The sequence below is a fragment of the Camarhynchus parvulus genome, chromosome 19, assembly GCF_901933205.1.
Source record: "Camarhynchus parvulus chromosome 19, STF_HiC, whole genome shotgun sequence".
Taxonomy (NCBI): Eukaryota; Metazoa; Chordata; class Aves; order Passeriformes; family Thraupidae; genus Camarhynchus; species Camarhynchus parvulus.
Window position 1 is genome coordinate 8989051 of NC_044589.1, and position 19327 is coordinate 9008377.

Genomic DNA, 19327 nt, shown 5'->3' on the forward strand with positions numbered 1-19327 from the left:
TGAAGTTTGAGTAAGATTTTGCAAGTTTTGTTAAATCTCTGCAAAATCTATTTAAGGACTGAAGAGAATCCGTGGAACACAATCAGGGGTTAAAGCATGCAAAACATAAAGGCATGAATAAATTAAGTTATTTTAGGACTATTAAAAAGATTATAAATTCCACAATTTTGAGTCCAATGCAGAAATAAAACACTGGTTTTGAAAGAAGCAGCAAGACAGAAATCAACTACCAACAAACAAACCTCCAGTGTCCTTTTCTGCTGAACTCTTTGCTGTCATTTCACTGAGGTGAGTGGGCAGCAGAGAACCCAAGGAGGAAAACTGAGTTTTTTCAAAGATAATTCAGTTCAGCCAAGCTTGGTTATGATATAAGTGGTTTGAGGGAAGTGAAAACTCTCCTACTTGTTATGAGCCAACAAAGACACCTCTTTTTTGAAGTGAGGGTAATGCAGCTCCACACTTATCTCTGCCCATTTATTAAGCAGCACACAGATGAGAGCCCTGTGGTGGAATGGTGCTGGCAGCCAGCTCCAGCCCTCTCCCTCAGTGAGTGCAGCTCTCCAGGTACATCTGAGCAGGAGAGAACTTTTTCTGTCTGTCTGCTAAAGAGGAACAGCTCAAGAGCTGTTAGGGGATGGAAGTGGAAAGGGCACGGGAGTTCAGCCTCTTATCACCAGGTTTTCTCTGCTCCTCTGAGTCACCACATGCCCAAATCCTGAGAATAAAGTGTGTTAGTGGTGGAGAGAGTCCCAGGACAGGCAGGGCAGCACAGAGTGTTAATGACAGGGAGAGGAGGGTGCTGGGATGGGGTGAGCTGGGTCAGTGCTCATGTTACTCATTATTGCTGCGTAAAATCGCTGCTCTGAGATGGCATCTATCTTACACTCATTAGGGAGATTTATGGGGCTGGAGCAAGGGCTGGGAGAAATCTCTCTGGATGAATATTAACTCAGTGATGGCATCTCTATAAACAGCTCCTTTCTGTCTTTACACCTGCAGGACTGTGAGTTTCATCTTATGCCAAAGGAGCTGGGACTCGCTGCCATCAGCTGGGTTTGGTGAAAATGGAAGGAAAATACAGAGCCCTGTCTCCGACAAAGTTCTTGGTTTACAATATAATCCACTGTCCAGTCTCCAGGCCAGTCAGTCACCCTAACCTGGCACATCTGGAAGGCTTCAGCTTTCAGAGGAGGTATTCCCCTCACCTTTCCCCTTCCACACACAGCCTGAGGGGTGCTGACCCATTATCAGCAGTGGATACCCTCCCAAAGTTCACACTGATCACAGCCTGGGTCAGTGAGTGATGAAATATGTGCCTTTCTCTATTTTCATAGCCTGCTTTTTCCACCTTCCCAGCCTTTTACAGACATGAGGTGATTGAAGCCCACACCAGCAATGTGAGGCATCTCTATCCTCAGTGCACTGGTGGAGCTCTGCACTCATGGACTCCTGAAGTGTCCTGGCCAAGGCAAAAAGCTGGTGAGGATTTGCACCAGAGCTGCAGCAGACCCACCCTTGGTGCTCAACCAAGCCTTTCTGTTAATTCCAAATCTAACTCACCCTTTGATTTTTTGTTTCTCAAGATGGAAAGCAGAGAAAGGACAGTTGGCAAGGTGACCAGCTGGGTTATGAAGGGGTTTCTGCACTGCTCAGCCTGGTTACTGCTGCCTGGACCTACAGACAAGGGCTAAAATCCTGCTCCTCACATCCTCCTCCTCCAGGCTGTGGGAAGCTGCTGCAGTTTGGTACCTGCTCCACAGAGAGCAAAGTCAGGATGAACCCTGATAGGAGACACTTCTCGAGGAGCAGGGAGAGCTCAGAGCAGCACCAGTCCCTCAGTGATACATGAGGGCAAGAGCAAAAGGAAGAGACTTCCTGAAAGATCTTCCTGAAAGATCCATAGGTGGCCATTCCCACACCTTCCTGCTGGTTTCTCCTCTTTTGCCTTCCCAGGGAAGCTGCCAGGAGAGTGACAAGTGAGTTGGCAGCTGATGTTAGGGGCCAGCATCACTCTGAGGTGTTTTTACTGGAGGTGTTTTTTGGAACAAGTCGAAATTGATGGAGACAATAAACCCACAGTAACTGTGCTTTAATTCCTGAGCATCTCCTACCACGGGGCCCCTCCTGACAGCCTAATCTCTCATGTGCCATTCCATTTACTTAAACAGATGATACAATTTATCAATATAATGGACACTGATGAAGATGGATTAATTTGGATTACAGAACCAGCGCTTCACAGTGGCTCTACTGAGGACACAAAATGAGGATATGTGTGATTATGGCATTGTTTGGAGCAGGGCAGCAATCTGCACTGGAGGGCATGCAGGAGAGCCTTTGTCCCAGCTATATGATAAGGAAGCTTCATGTGCCAATATCTCAGACTGTGTTTATGTGATCTACCACTAACTTCCTTTTAGAAATGACTTCTGAGATCCCCACAAATAGAGAGAAAGAGAGAGAAGAGAGAGAAAGAGAGAGAGAGAAGCGTACAGAGGAAAAAAGCGAAACTTAAAAAAAAAAAAAATTAAATCAAAATCACCATTGGGTGAGATGTACGTGATCTCTGATCACACCTCTTCTTTGTACCTGTTCCTGATCCCACCATGTCCCTGCTGGGGGACTCGCACATGGCGTCGGCCAGGCGCTCGCGCAGCCCCTCCTCGCTGGGCTCCATGGAGGACATGTGGCGCAGACCGAAGCTCTCGGGCCAGCTCCCACACACCTCCAGCAGCGTCACGCTCCGGTCGAAGGCACCTGTGACACACAGGGACAGAGGGGACACGTGTGGGACGCTGGGGGAAACGGCTGATCGCTTTGAAAATGTCAAAATTTTTATGAAACCTTGACAAAAATGCAACAAAGGAAAAATTCGCAGCGCTGGGAGCTGCCCCTCGTGCACACCACATGGCCGGTTCATCTTCAAGATGGATGCTCAGTCTTTTACACCCCTGGGGTTGTGTCAGCCAGCCCTGGCCCCTCCCAAAGTCTGTCAGTCTGCTCTTCTTTGCCATTTTTCGGTGCAAACTGCTTTCCTGTAACTGGATTGGAGGTCAGGTGTGTCCACGCCTCACCCCCTGAGCACCCCCAAGCTTTTCCATTCCCACCTGCCCCATGCAAGGGACACGTGCAGCTTCTTTGTACCTGTCCTGGACAGCCCAGGCTGTGTGATGGCAGCAATACAGGGGGAAAAGGGAACTATGGGGAGAACAGAGGACATCTAAACTACAATATCATAGCTATACATCACTAAAGCTTTTCTTAATATTCACACAATAGTTATCTTTTAATTGTGAGAGCCAATCATCTCATTATCCATCTGTAACAGACACCCTGGCACCAACCTCCTCCTGTGTGTGCTGTGCTTTGGGTGCCTGAAAAGCTGATTTTAGCACATGAGTTAAAGGTTGATGTTACAGCACAGCACAGTAGAACCCTAAGTATAAACCAACTTCTATCAAGCAGCTGTAATAAAACAGGTGAAATTAAAACACAGACTGGTGAGTCAGGAAAGCAGCACAATAACACAAATGTGAATGGCATGCATGTATTTTTATGTTAGACAACTAGGAATTATTTTTTAAGTTGACTATTCTTCCACTGGGATGCTGCAGAGATGCTTCTTCCCCTCCTCATATTGGACAATGGGAACAGTCATTTTGTCTTTGCTAATGGGAAGTAATTTTACCTAAATTCCCTTTCTTGCTCTGAAAGAGAGACGAGGCAGAGCTGCCTTGTGTCTGACAAAGGAACAAATGGATCCCTTCCCTCAGTCTGGGATATCTGTGGGTTTTCTCTGGGAAGTTTTAGCTCAAACGTGCTCTAACAGAGGTTTTTGCACCAGCAGCCCCTACTGAAGACGCTGGCTCTTGTGAGGGAGTGCACGTACCTACAAAAGATCCTTCAAATAATTCTCTGACTTGCAGTTATTACCTCATTCACAGCAGGGTATGATGTTCTGCCGAATGCAAAGATTAGATTCTGAATTCAGGATCACTTCAAAGTACAAATTAAAATTATTCTCCTTTATTATACAGCAAGTCTTCTGCAAAGGCTTACTTAAATCATTCCCACTTGGAACAAGATTACAGTTATGCTTTGTTCCTTCAAGCACATACCATTTACTCCACTATTAGGTAACTGAATATGCAGCGTTTATTGTGCCTGGTTTCTGCCAGCCTAGCGAGGGGAAAAAATGCAAATGCCAATGTTTCTCAGAGTTAAAAGTACATGAAACACGTCCTTGTTATCAGCCCTTTGGTTTTCCCCTTTGATCAGCCGTCAGAAACTATCTACACTTGTAGTCTGTGACTGTACAGCCTCACAGCACACCCCCTGCCACTGACAGGTGGTAATAGAAAGGGTGAGAGACCAAGCCCCGCGGCAGGCGGCCCTTCCTCTGATAACGCCCCGAGCACGGGCTGATAACGATGGTAAACACTCGGCCAGCCAGCGAATCCATCCATCAGCAAAGAGGGGCTGATAATTCTGAGCTCTAATGGCACGGGCTGCAGCGCCAGGGCTGGCATTCAGGGATTTATATGGGCTGCACTGGTGACTCCTGGCTCCTGAATTTCATCGGCGGTGATTTATCTGCTGGCCTGGCTGTGGGGTGGATTCCTGGCACTAGAGAACCATCAACACTGAGAGGGATCTCTAGAAAATGGGGGAGTGGGTTCCTGGCAGGGAAAACCATCAACACTGAGAGGGACCTCTAGAAAATGGGGAGTGGATTCCTGGTACTAGAAAACCAAAACCATCAGCACTGAGAAGGATCTCTGCAAAGCGGGGGAGTGGATTCCTGGTACTAGAGAACCACCAACACTGAGAGGGACCTCTAGAAAATGGGGGAGTGGATTCCTGGCACTAAAAACCATCAGCACTGAGATGGACCTCTAGAAAACACTGAGATGGACCTCTAGAAAATGGGGAGTGGATTCCTAGCACTAGAAAACCATCAACACTGAGAGGGACCTCGAGACAACGGGATCTCTGTGATGCACACACTCGAACTCTGGATGAGTCCCAGTTTCAACCCAGACAAGGAATGACCAAATATTTCAACTTTTAATGGCTCTCTGGATTGATAATGTTGCTCCAGTCTACTAATTTGTTTTAAAGCGAGGGTTCTTGAAGCTTGTTTGAGAAAATGCAGGGAGGAGGCAAAGTAATTTCGATGATATTTAAATCTCTACAGTATTTTCATGATGTCAGCTCTCCTAAAGGCAGGAGGAAAGGCAAAATTTGTGGCTTTTTTTAAAGTTTTTTTTCCCCAAGTCATCCTTCTACAGTTTCATGCAGCCCTGAGACCCCCTTCTCCAAGACCCCACAGATTTCAGTTGTTTTTGACAGAGCTGTTCATGTACCCTGAGAGTGATCAGGACTTTAAAACCCGCTTCCCAAACCTCAGGGAAGCAGCAGGGACACGATGAGCTCCCGCAGGTTTGCAGGGCTGTGCCAGAGATGAGAAATCTCCTCTTTCCTGGTGTCAGCCCTTATTCCAAAAGTGAGAAATGGGAGCATTTCTGCTCCTATAAGCAGACATATGAATAATAAGGCAAATGGCTTTTGAAGCTCTGCCAAGATGCCTGCTTGTGTGTACAGGGAGCAACTTCATGGAGTGCTGGGCTCTGGCTCCTGAGATCCTTGAGTGAGAGCAAAGGAGACAAGTGCAGTGTTACCTCTGCAATCAGGGCCAGGAGCTGCCAAAACTTCTTAGCAGCAACGTGTGAGGCTGCAAGTGTTAATGCAAATGCAGGTTAGAGGGATTAACTGCACTGAAAGTTTGCTTGTTAAAAAAATGCAGGGCTGGGGAAGCTGTAGTTTTATCTTTCCTCCCTTTTCACTCCTTCTCCGTGGTAGCAGTGCACATCTGGCAAGAGCATTGATATCCAGACATCCAGCTGGGATTCAGCAGCCACCACTGCAGCCTCTGGGTGATCACTCTGCCTGCATCAGGCAGAGGAGGTCCTTGCTCCATCATCTGCTCTGTGCTGCAGTGGAACCCACAGATTCCCCCTAATTTCAATACAGATATTGATAAAATGGGTTGCAGATAAAGCTGAACATGCAGAGTGTGACTCAGGTTATTCAGGATGTGGGGTTAGAAAAGGGGACCTTGCTTGAGCAGGCAGGTTCCTTCCTCCTGTAAATCCCTGGCTCTGTCCCTCTCTGATGTAAAACAAAACTGTTTCAAGAAAAACAAGATTTATTGTCATGGACCTTCCTGTTCCTCTCGACAGTGCATCAGCAGACAGCACACGCAGCAGAGTAAAAGAATTCAATAATTTTTTCAAGGCAGAATTAAGTTCTGGGTATTTTACACCTTGCAGAGTGACTCTGGAGAGTGTGCCATGGCAATGGGCTGGCTGCTGCCAGGAGCCTTCGGGTGCTTTGCCCTGCCCACATCATTCCCTGCATACATCATTCCCACCAGCACACGGGCTAATGGCATTAAACTTCCACTGACAGCAGCTCAGCCTATCTCTGCTATTTATTGTATTGTAATCTCTCCTTGTGGCTGCCTCACTCTCCCCTTTTCAATCCCAGTATCTCCCTTGATAAGGTATCAAATTCCCCATCACTGGCCAGCGAGGAGTTTACAAGCAAACCTGGCTGGAGAGTCCTGCCCTCAGAACGGCCAAACCAGAACAGAGCCATGGAACCCACGGGGCTGAGAAAGCTCCTGCTGACCCCAGGGATTACTGAGGGCTGAGGGGAGGCAGGCTGACAGCCTGCTGAACCCTCCTGACAGCCACCAATGCCAGCCCCTGACATGGAAACCCAGATTCCCTCTGTCCCCCAGCCTGGACACAGCTTTGGTGGGGAACAGGTCCCACCTCAAAGGAAAACTTCATATGGGAACAGCTCAAGGGTGAGCAAAGCAAGCATGATGTGAGTCTGGCAATTACTTGTGAAATCCTGGTGAAATCTCATTAAATCACCGAAAAGAAATCTTATTGACTTAAAATTGTGTCAGTATTTCATCCCATTGCATGGTGCTTTCAAGCCTGCAGAACACTCACTTCTCCTTTATTTAATGAAGATGAAACTGGGTGGGAATGAAGATCATCAGCCTCCTGTGTATGATGTCCAAGCATCATTCCAGAACCCCAAATCCACCCAAATGGAACAAGCAGGACCCTTGTCTTGACCATAGAGGTCAACAGTGCTTTGTTCTGCAATTTCAGCCCAAATGCTCTGAGCTAATTCTGCTTCATACACAGAATTTTCCTAATAAAACTTTAATTTTTGCCTGAAATCAATCTCCCACTTCTCTCTTTCCACAGACATTTGCCTCTCAAGGAGCACCACCCTTTTCTCTTGCCACTGCTGCTGGAGCAGAATCAGGTTCCCATCTTTCTGCTCAACATTTCTTGCATTTTATTAATGGCAAAGGCTTCTGTCATTACTCACACCAAATTACCTTGCTTAGACACACAGGATTTGTCTTTAGCATTGCAATTGTTTCAAGGCTTTTAATATAAAAGCAAAATAAATTTTGACTGAAGAAAGGAAAAGAAAACCCACCCTAAAGCTTGGAAATGTCCTTTCATTTCAAAGCGGAGAGAACCAGAGAAACTTCTTCTCTCTAGTAGTAAAAAGTATTTTTACAAAATGTTTTAATGCTTCTAGTGTGTTATTTTTCTAAGTCAAAATAGCTAAGCTAAATCTTTCACCATAGCTCTTTAATTCAAAAGCCAGGGGAAATTTTTTTCATTAAACCTCTGGACGGCTTTGTTTAAAATATGAAATCAAGTAGCTCCATTTCCTGTCTTCTAAAGAACACTAAATCAAAAAGAGAACGTTCTCCAAAAATATAGTAATGGTTCCATTAAAGACCTTGACAGTTTTGAGCCTCACCTTGCATATTGCAACATCCATGTGAGCAAAAATTCCAGAGCGAAGAGGAGGGGCAAGGACCTGCCAATTTTAATTGATAAAAGATGCACCCTGATCAATGGGATGCCTTGATCCTGTGTGATGTCGGACCCTGAGGTGCAACCAAGAGGGACAGAAGGGTTGCCATCCCCTCTCCTGCTTCTCCTGGCCTTTTCAGAAGCAGGAGTGGACTCTGGAGGGGCTCTTGGTGACCTCGGCCGGGAGCGGGAAACCCCCGGGCGTGTGAGGAACCAGCACATGGAAACTCCTGGCCCAAAGCAGTGAGTCAAACTGCACATAACTGCACATACCTCCTTTGAATATGAAAGGTTGAACTTTCCTACAGGCTCTGCCAATTCCCTTCTGTGCCATAACTTTGTGATTCCAGCAGGAATGCCACAAAGCGGCCGCTCTGAGCACTTGAAGGGGAATCCAGGCAAATTCTTTATTTGAGTGTGGAGAAGGAACATCCCCCTGAGCTGCCCTGGATCTGGTGGCTCTGTGCTCATGGTACGTGCTGCTGCTCCTCTCCTGTGCATGGCTCGCACGCTGCCACCCCTCTGTCCCACAGCACACCAGGTACCAAGGGACAGAAGGCTCGTACACGAGGTGTGAGTGTTAATTATTGCCTCTGGAAACCGTGGCAGGAGCCACAGCCTTTGGAGTGACTCTGCTCCCTGTCATCCTCCCTCCCACAGGGTTGCTTTTTTTCCAGAACTGCTCACAGCTCTGCTATAAACAGGACATTACTCACCAGCTCTGTATCCTGTGAGTGCATTTAATTAATGGAGCCTTCAGCCGGGGTACCCAGTCCCACAGGCAACCAACACTTCCAAATGTTGAATGCCTTTGAACTCTAGGCTAAGTCAGGCTGAGAAGTTGCTCATCCCTCCTCAGCACCACAGACTTGTAAACAGAATTGCTGTTTATCCCTCTGTCAGGATTTCTAGATGAGGTTGGGCCCAGCAGCCTCGGGAGCCCCGTGCCCAGCAGCTCCAGGCATGGATGCTCAGGGAGGAGGTTGCCCAACCACTGCCCACGTGGCCACAAACTCAGCACAGTGGCCCAGGCAGAGCTGGTGATGTCCAGGATCGTGGTGCAGGTCCTTAGGGACCATCCCACCCTCCTCCTCCTCCCCACATCCCAACAAACTCCCAATACCCCAGTGCTCCTGCACAAGGGGTTAACCAGGGGCTCAGGAGATTTGGGATGCTCAGGCATCACAGCCGTCCTTGAAGGCTTTCAAATGCGAGCAAGGCTGCAATTTTCAGAGCTGGAGCAGCGAGATATTTTTATAAATACATAAATCTTTTCAAGGAAAAACAAATAAAGAGAAAAGAATGTAAACATTGTTGTAAAATGCATAATAAAATGTCTGTTGTTTGTTAATTTTGCTCCTTATTATCCAGCCTATCTGTACCACCGATGTTGAAACATTTGCCTTTTAAAATTTTTTTTTTATACTCCCTTATTCATTTAAAAATAGTTTCCTGCATGTTATATGAATAAGCAAAACCTAAGGTTCTAAATCCAGGGGAACTTTGAAGTATGAAACCCATGGTCTATGGGAACTATGTTTTCATTAATCAAAGTAGATGTTTCTAAAGCCATCAGATTTATCATGACTGGATTTCATATGTGAAACCCAATATACACACAGACATACACTGCTTGTCCTTTTGGATTAGTGCTGACCTTTTACTCTCCTTTCTGAAGGATCTGCCTTTCCTCAGAGCGGGGCTGCCCTGCTTTGCCAGAGCAGCCTTGACAAAGTGCGTTTCCAGCTCTCTGTGCCTGACTACGAGTCTGGGCTAAGGTCAAAACATAAATGATTAAGTGTATTTATTAAACTCTGCCTTTGCCTTGAATGCTCCCAGTGCCTGTCAGATGCCATCCAACTGCAGAGTCCTGCTGCCAGCACACCTGGCCACCAAACAAGGGGCCTCGGTGCCTCCACAGCCCTGTGACCCCAAAAGCAGAACAGAGCCCCCCAAAGCCCCCCCTGCACTGCCAAGGGCTCCTCCAGCCCTTGCTGAGCTCCTGGCTTCCCCAAGACATCGAGGTGAGTGCAAGGACACAGGGTGGGTTAAAAACTGGAGGCAGGATGTGACAGCCATCCAAAGCAGGGCTTCAAATGAGAAAACGCAACAAAACGCGCGCTTGGTGTCAACAGGGAAGTCGGTGAGGTGGTACCAGAATTTGGCACTATTTTGCAGAATTTTGCAGTACCAGAAGCACAAAACTTTGTCATCTTGCCTTAAAGAACAACACAGGGGCTGGGGCACAGGTGGGTGCTGCCAGAGGTTGCACCCACAAAGAAAGTGCAGCTCATCCACAGCCTGAGGAGTGCAGTGCACTGAACAATCAGCTGAGAGCATTTTTCCAATACTGGATGCTCTTTATTTAGCTGCCTAAAAGCAAAAAGAGATGGAATCTCCAGTATAACTGGATGCTATTATGATTTTGAAAACAAAATTGCCCTTTGTAATAAAATTAATTTCCAAGGAAAAAACTTTCCCCCACCCCCTTGAACAGCAAGACTTGTGCATATTTTAATGCTCTACAGGATCAGAATGCCTGGAAAAAATCAGGAATGCTACAACCAGCCCCAAGCCCCCTTAGAGATTAACATTTCTTTATATTTAATCCTGGCATAAGGCAGAGTGTCCTGAAGAACCCAGGGTTCTGCACAAGCCTGAGTTACCAGGTATGAATCTGCACAGCAAAAAGAACTTCACCTGATGTTCTTTCAACCTCCAGGTTTGGAAATTTCATTAAAAAAGGATTCACTAAAGATCTTCAGCACTTTTTAGTTTTTGCAAGGTTGGAAATGTTTTCTTGTGGTATTCACATACTTATAATTCTCAGTCCTGGTTAAAATTAGAAAATCCAGTAACTTTTTTTCCCCCCTAGTAAATTTTCCCACTCTCCGAAGATCTACGACTTAGCTAAGCTTACAATAAGATGATTATTGAGATTTTCAACAATGCCTAGGAAATTTAAACACAGAATGAATTCCATTAAATCTCAGTGGAGGCTTTTTTAGACGAGCCTTTATTTTGTTTGACTTCTCCTCTGAATAAAAGCAGCGATTTTAGGATGCTGAAGCCTTTTGTGCTGGCTCCGGTGGGGAAAACGCTGTGTGAGATGCAGGAAGGATACATCTGGTATTTCTGTGACACCACATAATGATCCTTATTCCTTTATGTGCCAAGTCATTTCTGAACTCTTGGGAAGAAGTTTGCAGTCATACCCTGTCTTAAGGAGGTAGGAATATGCCAATTCCACTGCAGGGGCTGCAATAATGTATTACTTCCCTTAAGAAAACAGATTTATCTTGCTTATTATCAATCTCGTGGCATGTGCAAATGCATAGCCATATACACATGTACAAGGGACACATAATGGATTAAAAAAGGCTCATATTTACCCACAAGTAAGGAAAGATTTGACAACTCATCGGGGTTTTTGGGATAACTAATCTTATGTTACACTTTGAGACACAAGCGTGGATTTGTCATCTTGCTTGAGCCTTAGTGGTGGCTGTGTGAGCCAAGGAATTTAATTCTGATTGTTTCATTTGAATTAAAAAAAAATCTTAGTGTTGAAAAAACATTGGAACTGTGCTATGTACTAATACATCACTCAAATTGTAACAGGAGACTCCTTCTTGTGTAATAGCAAGAGAGTGTGGAAAGGCCAAGTTCATCGTGGGGAGAGTTTATCTGAGCTGAATGCTGGGGAGACCTGTTTGAAACCTGCTGCAAAGCAGGGGTGAAGGCTTCCCCATCCCCATCCCAGCTGGATGGAGCTGCACAGCAGGGATGGGTGTGGTTCTGTGCCCAAACCCTGCCCCAGGACCCTCAGCATCCTCCACACAGCCCCACCAGGCTGCAGGGACACAGAGCTCTGCTGGGCTTTGGGTAATTTCTTCTTTATAAGCAATTTGCAGCTTGAGAGATGTTCACAAACAAGGGGGCTAATGGGCAGTTTCTTGTCAGCCAGGACAGGAGAGAGCTCAGAGCAGAGCATCTGTGGGGAAGCAGCTGAGCACCGAGGCTCCGGAAAGAAGAAATTTGGTTTATATCACTAACAACCCGTTAGGAGAGAAACTGGAATATTTTCTGCATTATAAGAGCAAATATTTCTCTGGTCTCATATCACCTTTCCCAGATGAAACATTTCACAACCCAGCTGACTTATAAACAGAAACCAAAATATTTTCCTAAGGTGGATCAGTGATCCCACTCGGGGCTTCCAAGCTGTAATTTATTTGTCTTACCTCACTGTGAGATAATGTGCACGCTGGTTCCAAGCTACTGTCTAATCACTGCCTGGACATGGATAAAGAAATCTCACTTACAAACACCAGGCACCCTCAGGGTGTTTGGGAATTGGCCACAGGGTGACTCCTCCTGCTGCTTTGTGCCCAGCACGTGGGTGGCAGTGCCCAGCTCCTGCAGCACAAGGTACAGAATTCCAGAATGGTTTGGGTTGGAAGGGACCTTCCAGACCATCATGTTCCATCTTCTCATTGTCAGGGACACCTTCCACTATCTCAGGCTGCTCCAAGCTCTGTCCAATCTGGCCCTGGACACTTCCAGGGATCCAGGGGCAGCCACAGCTTCTCTGAGCACCCTGTGCCAGGGCTCCCCACCCTCCCAGGGAAGAGCTTCTTCCTAATGATGAACCTTGTGCCACTTCTGGAGCAGATCTGAATTGCCATACAATTTATTAGGGTTATATCCAACAGGGTGAGCAGAGCCTGCTGGAATCACAGCTTCCCCTCAAGTATTTTAACATATTTCCAGCCTGGCCCGAGATGGATTCAGGTGTTAAACCAGAGTGATGGAAATGTTTGTGTTTGGGGCAGCTGAGCAGCTGCCACCAGGATACAGCACCATTAACTTCAGGAATTGGTTTGGAAACTCAGCAACTTCTTAACTGAGTGACCAAGAGCAGGGGATGGAGAAGAAGTTACAAAATACACCTAAAGCAAACTGAGTTTTCAGGGCTGATAGAGAGAATTTTGATTTTACACCAGGGAAGAGCTGGAATACTGAGGTTTAAGTGAAGGTGACCACAATGAAATCTGCCTGAGGACAACCCAGTGCAATGCCACATCTTCATACAAGGTGTGAAAACAACAGATGGGACCTCCAGAGCCACTCCTGCCCTGGCCAGGCAGCACATTCCAGGTACTGCTCCATCAGCTCTGAGCATTTTGGAAATTGCTCACTCCAAGCCTCTAGATTCCCCCAAGAACACCAGAAAAATGTGTTTCTTTAAGGACTACAGAGAAACATGAAATTTTATGTTTAGAAAGTAATAAAAACTCAACAAAACCTTAAACTTGTTTCCTTGTAATCCTTCCAAGGCAGGGAAGATAAATTTTTTTGGCCCAATTCTGAATTCATTAAAAGCCTGTGCCAAGTTGCACGAGCAAATTATCTGAGCTCCAGCAAGGACTGGACCTACAAAGCACTGAAACCTCTGGTCCTGAGCCAGCTTAAGCATATACTTACTTTTAAGCATGCAAACAGCCCCAGTGACTTCAATGGGAGTGTATATGCTGAAAGTTAAGTGTGTGCTTAAGTGTGCTGCTGGAGCGTGGCCAGAGAACTCACAGCACCAAGGTCTGATCTCCTCCCCAAAGCTCATGCAAGGCAGGGATTTCACTGCAGCCAGGCAGGACACAGCTGGGCAGCAGCCAGCAGCCCCTGCAGTTCTCCTCTGCATCCATGGAGGAGGATTTGCCCTTGTCACTTGTGTTATCCATCAGGCATCTGGTGGCTGGATAAGGCAGAGCGACGTGGCAAGGTGAGATGATGGAGTGAAAAAATGATCACAGCTGGCACATCCCAGCCTGAGGCTTTTGGTCGTTGAACTCATCTCCCTCTCATCCTCAGCACACACTCAGCTCTGAGGGACTCAGCCTTGCCCAGCTCCGCGCTGGCTGCAGCAGCTCCAAGTGCAGAGAGGAGCCAGGCAGCCGTGGCTCCCTGCTCGTGCTCACAGCAAAGCTCTCAGGAGCAAGCAAGAACCCCTGAAAAAAAGTCACACAAGGTCTTTGACTGCCCTGAGTGACAACAGCATTTTTGCACTTGACAATGGCACTGACCTCCTGCTACAGAAATCACTAAAGGTGACTAGAAGGGTGTGCCTGCAGGGCATCACCCTAATGGGGAGGGATTAAAAGGGAAATTTTCCTTACTCTTTTTTACTTTTCTTCCCACAAAATCAGAAAAAAAGACAAAAATGGGTGCATCAACCCAAAATAATGCAAAATAAATCACAGTTAAAAGGGAAGTCTGATAATTCACATTGTTGAATCACAGTGTGCTCTAAGTTGGAAAGACAAGAACTGGATTTTTATGGTCAATTTTTCTTCTTCCATCACTAAACCCCATTTTGGAGCACTGATGGCAAGGACATGCTTTGCTCTGATTTATGATGCAATAAAACCTCTAATGTCAATTGGGATGGACCAGGAGTCACCTGGTACAGACAGAGGGAAGAAGGAGACATTTCAGTGGAAGTCCAAACCATGCCACCCCAAATCCCTGCCTGACCCAACAGATTTCCCTGGATCTAGGAAGGACCATTTGAGTTTTCATGGCACTGTGGCCCTGTCCTAGGATGGTCCAAGTGGATGTTTCTCACTTCCACTTCCCCAGGAGGTCCTGATTCTGCTTCACAGCACCTTCAGAACACTTTAGAGAAACTGATTTAAGGATGGGAAATGTGGGATCATCCACACCTGGAGCTGGAGCTGCCCTAAAACACAGGGGAGAGGAGCCCCAGGTCTCTCCTCATGGACCAAAGCATCAAAAAGCAGCACTGTGACTGTGACTGTGACTTTCTGGGTTTCAACACCTAAATCCTGCTGCAAAATCAGCTTCAACCCACGAGAAGAGTTTGATGATTATAAAGATGCTGCTTGCAAAGGCAAGACGGATTCTGAGAGCTGCAGCCTACCATTCTTGCGGACAATAAATATTCCACTTAAATCATGGCTTGTACATATTTGAAAGGATAAACCTGCTACTAATAACCACGAATCAAAAGAGAAGATTCCAATTTTTATGCCAGAAAGCTAACAAAAATCTTCAGTGTGTTATAAACAAGTATCCATCATTATAAACTAAGCTCAGCATGTAAAAATCCAAAGATGGAGTTTATTGTCTTTAATGGCTGAGAAATGACAAGAGTGTTTGGTTGAAAAGGAATTTAGCAAGAAGTAGTTCTGTACAAGAACCAAAATCTGTCTTTAAACAAGAAAATCACTGCTGACAGTTTTAAAGTAGAATTAAGCTGTGGTGAACTCTCAGAAGTGGGGCTAATCACAAGTTTCTGGGGAATTTAATGTGGAAAAGAAAGCTGATTATTAGGTAGACTGATATAATTCAGGTAGAAGCTGATCCCATACCTTTTCCAGATTAAAACAATGAGTAAAACCACTGATGTTTTGCAGAGGGAATTCTGCAGCCTGCAGAACCACCTCCTTTGGGGAGCATCTGAGATCCCACTGGATCCAGTGCTGCTGCAGCTCCAACCATCCTCCCAGCAGCTCAAGGCTTTAGCAGGAAAAACTGACTTCAAACCAGAGAGGAGCAAATCCAAGGAGGCAAGGGAGCTAATGAAGATATGAGAGGGATGCAGCACTCGTGATGATGTGGCTGTGTAAATTCAAGGGGAAGTATTTCCTCCAGTGGGCAAGCTCAGAGGTGGAAGTTGTCCAAGGGGAATCTCTCAAAAGCCCTGGACAGCAGCAAAAAACACGACAAAAAAACTCTGCCAAATGTTTTAGTGCCGTGCTGAAAGATCAAGGTGAAAGGAGCCTCTGCGCTGGCAGCCTCGGAACAAAGACAGAATTTCCTGGAACAGAGTGTGGAGCTGCGCAAACCCATCATCCCAGCTGTGAACTGAAGAAATAACAATAATAACTTTATAGAGAGAGAAGGAAAAGGGAAGGGGGAGAAATGAAGTAAAATCTTTTGCCAGATCTAGGTAACACCGGCGTCCCAATCTGCAGATTAATTTAAATCAAGGAATGAGAAAAAACAATGATGAAGGAAAGGAAATATTTCTAAGCACATTAAGTGACCAGATTGGGAATGTATCCTGGGAGAAGTCACTTTTGCTAAGCACAATTATTACCTTTGATACATTAAAAACTCAACAGAGGCACAAGGAGTTTCCTACATGGAGAAGAGATTCCGAAAGTCTGTGAGGGCACGTTCAAAGCACCGGGGGAACAGCGGGGCAGCTCTGGTGTCTATCAAGCCATGTTTATTGATGTTCTTGCTAGCTGAGGCAAGGTTTGGGAACATGGATCATAACACCATTTTTATACCCTATAAAATACACTGTGAAGTGATGAGAAATGGGAATTGCTGAGCTGCACCAGGCAGGTCCTTTAGAAAGGAGTGAGCTCTTTCGTGAGAGTTTTTACAGCGCAGAGAGCAATTCTCTTCTTGCTGTGAAAAAAAAATTGGGAAGCCTCCAAGGCATATGTTTCACAAATCTCCAAAAAGTGGAAAACAAGATTCCAAGAGGAGAAGTGTGAGAACAGAAGTTCAGGGCGAGCTTCCTGTGTGTCCCGCACTGGGGACAGATGGGGCAGGGACCAGCCCAGGACATGTGCAGCCTTCCCAGTGTTAGGCTGACATTTGGGATTGCACTGGAAGCTGGTTATTCTCCCTGTAATCACAGCAGATGTTATTTAATTGCATTCAAAACAGAAGGCAAAAAATGGAGATGTTTAAGCCCACCTGCATTTTCTGCTCAACTGAGCAGAGAACTGCCTTCCCATTCCAGGGGAGAATTAGCATCTTAGCACCTTGTTTCTCCAGGACATTTGACCTTTGCAGCTCCACAAACCAAGACACTGGCTAATTTTCATCTAGTTGGACACTGCTAGGAAGCTACTGAGGAAGTGGGAGACCTTGGAGGTGTTTTGGTGAAATATTTAAACTGGAGAGTTGCCACTGAGCTGGAGGCACCTTGTCCCCAGAGCCCCTGAAGCCCTGCCAGGTCTGGAGATGATAATGACCTTCATGGGCGTAATTCCATCTTTTCCAAAAGTCAGAACCAAATCTGTGCCCAAAGCTCATCAGGTGGGACAAGGGAGAGCATCACCTGAGAATGTTAATACCAATACGATCTTTTCTGGGGAGATGCAATAAGGATTTCCTTATTGGAAATGTTTCCAACACACTCGGAATACTGTGGGCACCAGAGTAAAGTAACTTTGCAGCTTTATGTCCAAGTCTTGTTGATACTGCTCTGCCCAGCCCAGGGAAGTCACCTGTCCATCCTATGGCTCAATTTCCCCATCTGTCTAATAGACAGCAGCTACCTGACTTCAGTTTTCCAAAAATAGATATCTGGGAATGCTCTGAGGGCCCAGCAGTAAGTCAGTGCATGCTGCTGCTCACAGAAGACCCCCTGTAGTTAACAATATGGCTCTGGAACACCTTGAAAATCCAAACCAGATGAGTACTGTGCCCATCTACATCAAAAAGCTGCCTTTTTCCAGACTGTGCTGTTGTTAGGTCAGAGAGCTGCAAGGCCCTGGCTTCTGAGGGATGAGCATCAAAAGCTTTCAGCAGGTTCAGAGCCCCCATCCTAATTCTCCCAGCAGCAGAGACAAACAGCCTTAAGCTGAACTGGAAATCTCACTGCTCCCACAGAATGCACTTCACCTCTGTGCTGAGAAGGCCAATATAACATTTAAGACTCATTTTCAGGGCTTAGCAAGACTTAAGTGGTGCACAGACCTAAGGGCAGCCTTTGGCACAGGAGGGGATTTTATTCCCAATAAACTACCAAGAGCCCACAGTGCAAATTTCTGCAGGACCCTTGACAGGATGACAGCTACAGAAACATAATAATCCAAGAGACTTGTAACCACCAATCCACCTACCCTTCTCCTATAAATAATAGGTCCAAGACAAAGGAAGTGGGAATTAGATGCTTGTGGTGAATTGCAGAGAGCCAAAGACCTTAAATGATACCCAGTACTTACATCTACACAATTAGGAGTGAAACTGCAGACATGAGACCTCAACATGTGGTATTCACATGTGGGCTCAAAAACACTGTCAAAGGCACTTTTCTTAGGGTTGAAACATCGAGGGGATGGTGCAGAGGGGAGGCCTGGAGATGCCTGCTGGACATCCCTGGCTGCCTGGGTAACACCCTGTGCCCAGCAGCTCCTGCTCTGCCCCCACAGCCCCTGCAAGCCACACAGCTCCAGACAGGTCCTGAGGTGTCTGTTGGAAGCACTGACTGAGCAGCTCAACCTAAACAAGACAGAATCTGAAATTCAGATGTCAGTGTCAGAACTAATGGGAAACAGGAGGCAGCTACAGCACAGCTCCAGTGGTCCAAACTCTGCTCTCAGTTATGACCTGGCCAGCCCAGCAAGAGCTCGGGGAATCTGCATTCTGTTGTGCTTTAATGACTTTGTCTTGTAGACTCAAAAATAAACTTGTAACTTTTTTTTGACCCTTCATAAAACCCCAGCTTGATTTTCTCCAGGAATAGACACAGGTTTGCTTGTTATCCTGAAACTACTTCAGAGATGCCTGCGACAAAGTCAGGGCTCTACTGCTGAAATCCCAGTTCCACCAAAACCAACAGGAGTTTTGCCAAGGCATTCAGAGAAGGCAGGGTTTCAAAGTAAAAAAATACATCAAAACACAAACAAAAGCTTTTCTACAGATATTTTAAATAGATTTGAAAGAAGGTATTCTGAGAGTGCAACTCTGTGGATGTCACCATCACATTGTGGATGAACAATTCATCATTTCTACAACACTGTAGTGAGTTGGACAAGCTCTCTGCCAACAAAACCAGAGACATCTGCAAATCGGATTTAAAACCTTTTTTTTTTTAAACAAAATGATTAAAAGTTGAAGAAACACTTCCATATGGAAGAATCTTACCCCAACAGGTCACCACAAAGACACTTCAAACACAATAAAACAGGAAGTGCTAAAAAAAGCATAGCAGCTCACAAAAAGCCCCACAACCTTTTCCACAGAAAAAAATATATGTCACCCTGTGCAGAAAAACCATTTGGCAGCATAATGTGTCTTTAATCTGCTCAATTTGCTTATTATAGTAAAGGGTTAGAGGAATTTTCAAGCAGTGGCCAAAAATACTACAATGATATCCTCCCCTTGCAAAGTAAACTTACTTAAAGTGAATTAACTTCTTCAACTTAAATATTTCAAAGCTGAAACTGCCCTCACTGAGAAAAAAAGCAAAGCTCCTGGCCACAAAGGATGGTTTAACTGCCCAAAGCCAGGACCAGCAGTGTCTGCCCAAGCTGGGCTGTGCCAGGCTTTGCTCCTGGGCAGCCCTGCAGAACTTGAGGTAGGGGAGCAGCAAACACCCAGCTGAGCTTTTCATGTGCCTCTTACTGGACTTTAGGAAG

General features: G+C 45.9%; 1 protein-coding gene across 6 annotated transcripts in view; it reads right to left on the bottom strand.

Annotated features, from left to right (window-relative positions):
* BCAS3 (BCAS3 microtubule associated cell migration factor) overlaps positions 1-19327 on the bottom strand; it is a 293628-nt gene that overhangs the window by 17965 nt on the left and 256336 nt on the right. For 2 of the 6 annotated variants that reach the window (XM_030962761.1, XM_030962762.1), the window contains exon 23: positions 2543-2757. The exons of 1 other annotated variant lie outside the window; for it this stretch is intronic. In XM_030962761.1, coding sequence (XP_030818621.1) covers positions 2543-2757 — 215 coding nt within the window. The remainder of the gene's footprint in view (positions 1-2542; positions 2758-19327) is intronic. 3 more of the 6 variants (XM_030962760.1, XM_030962759.1, XM_030962763.1) reach the window with 2 other exon arrangements.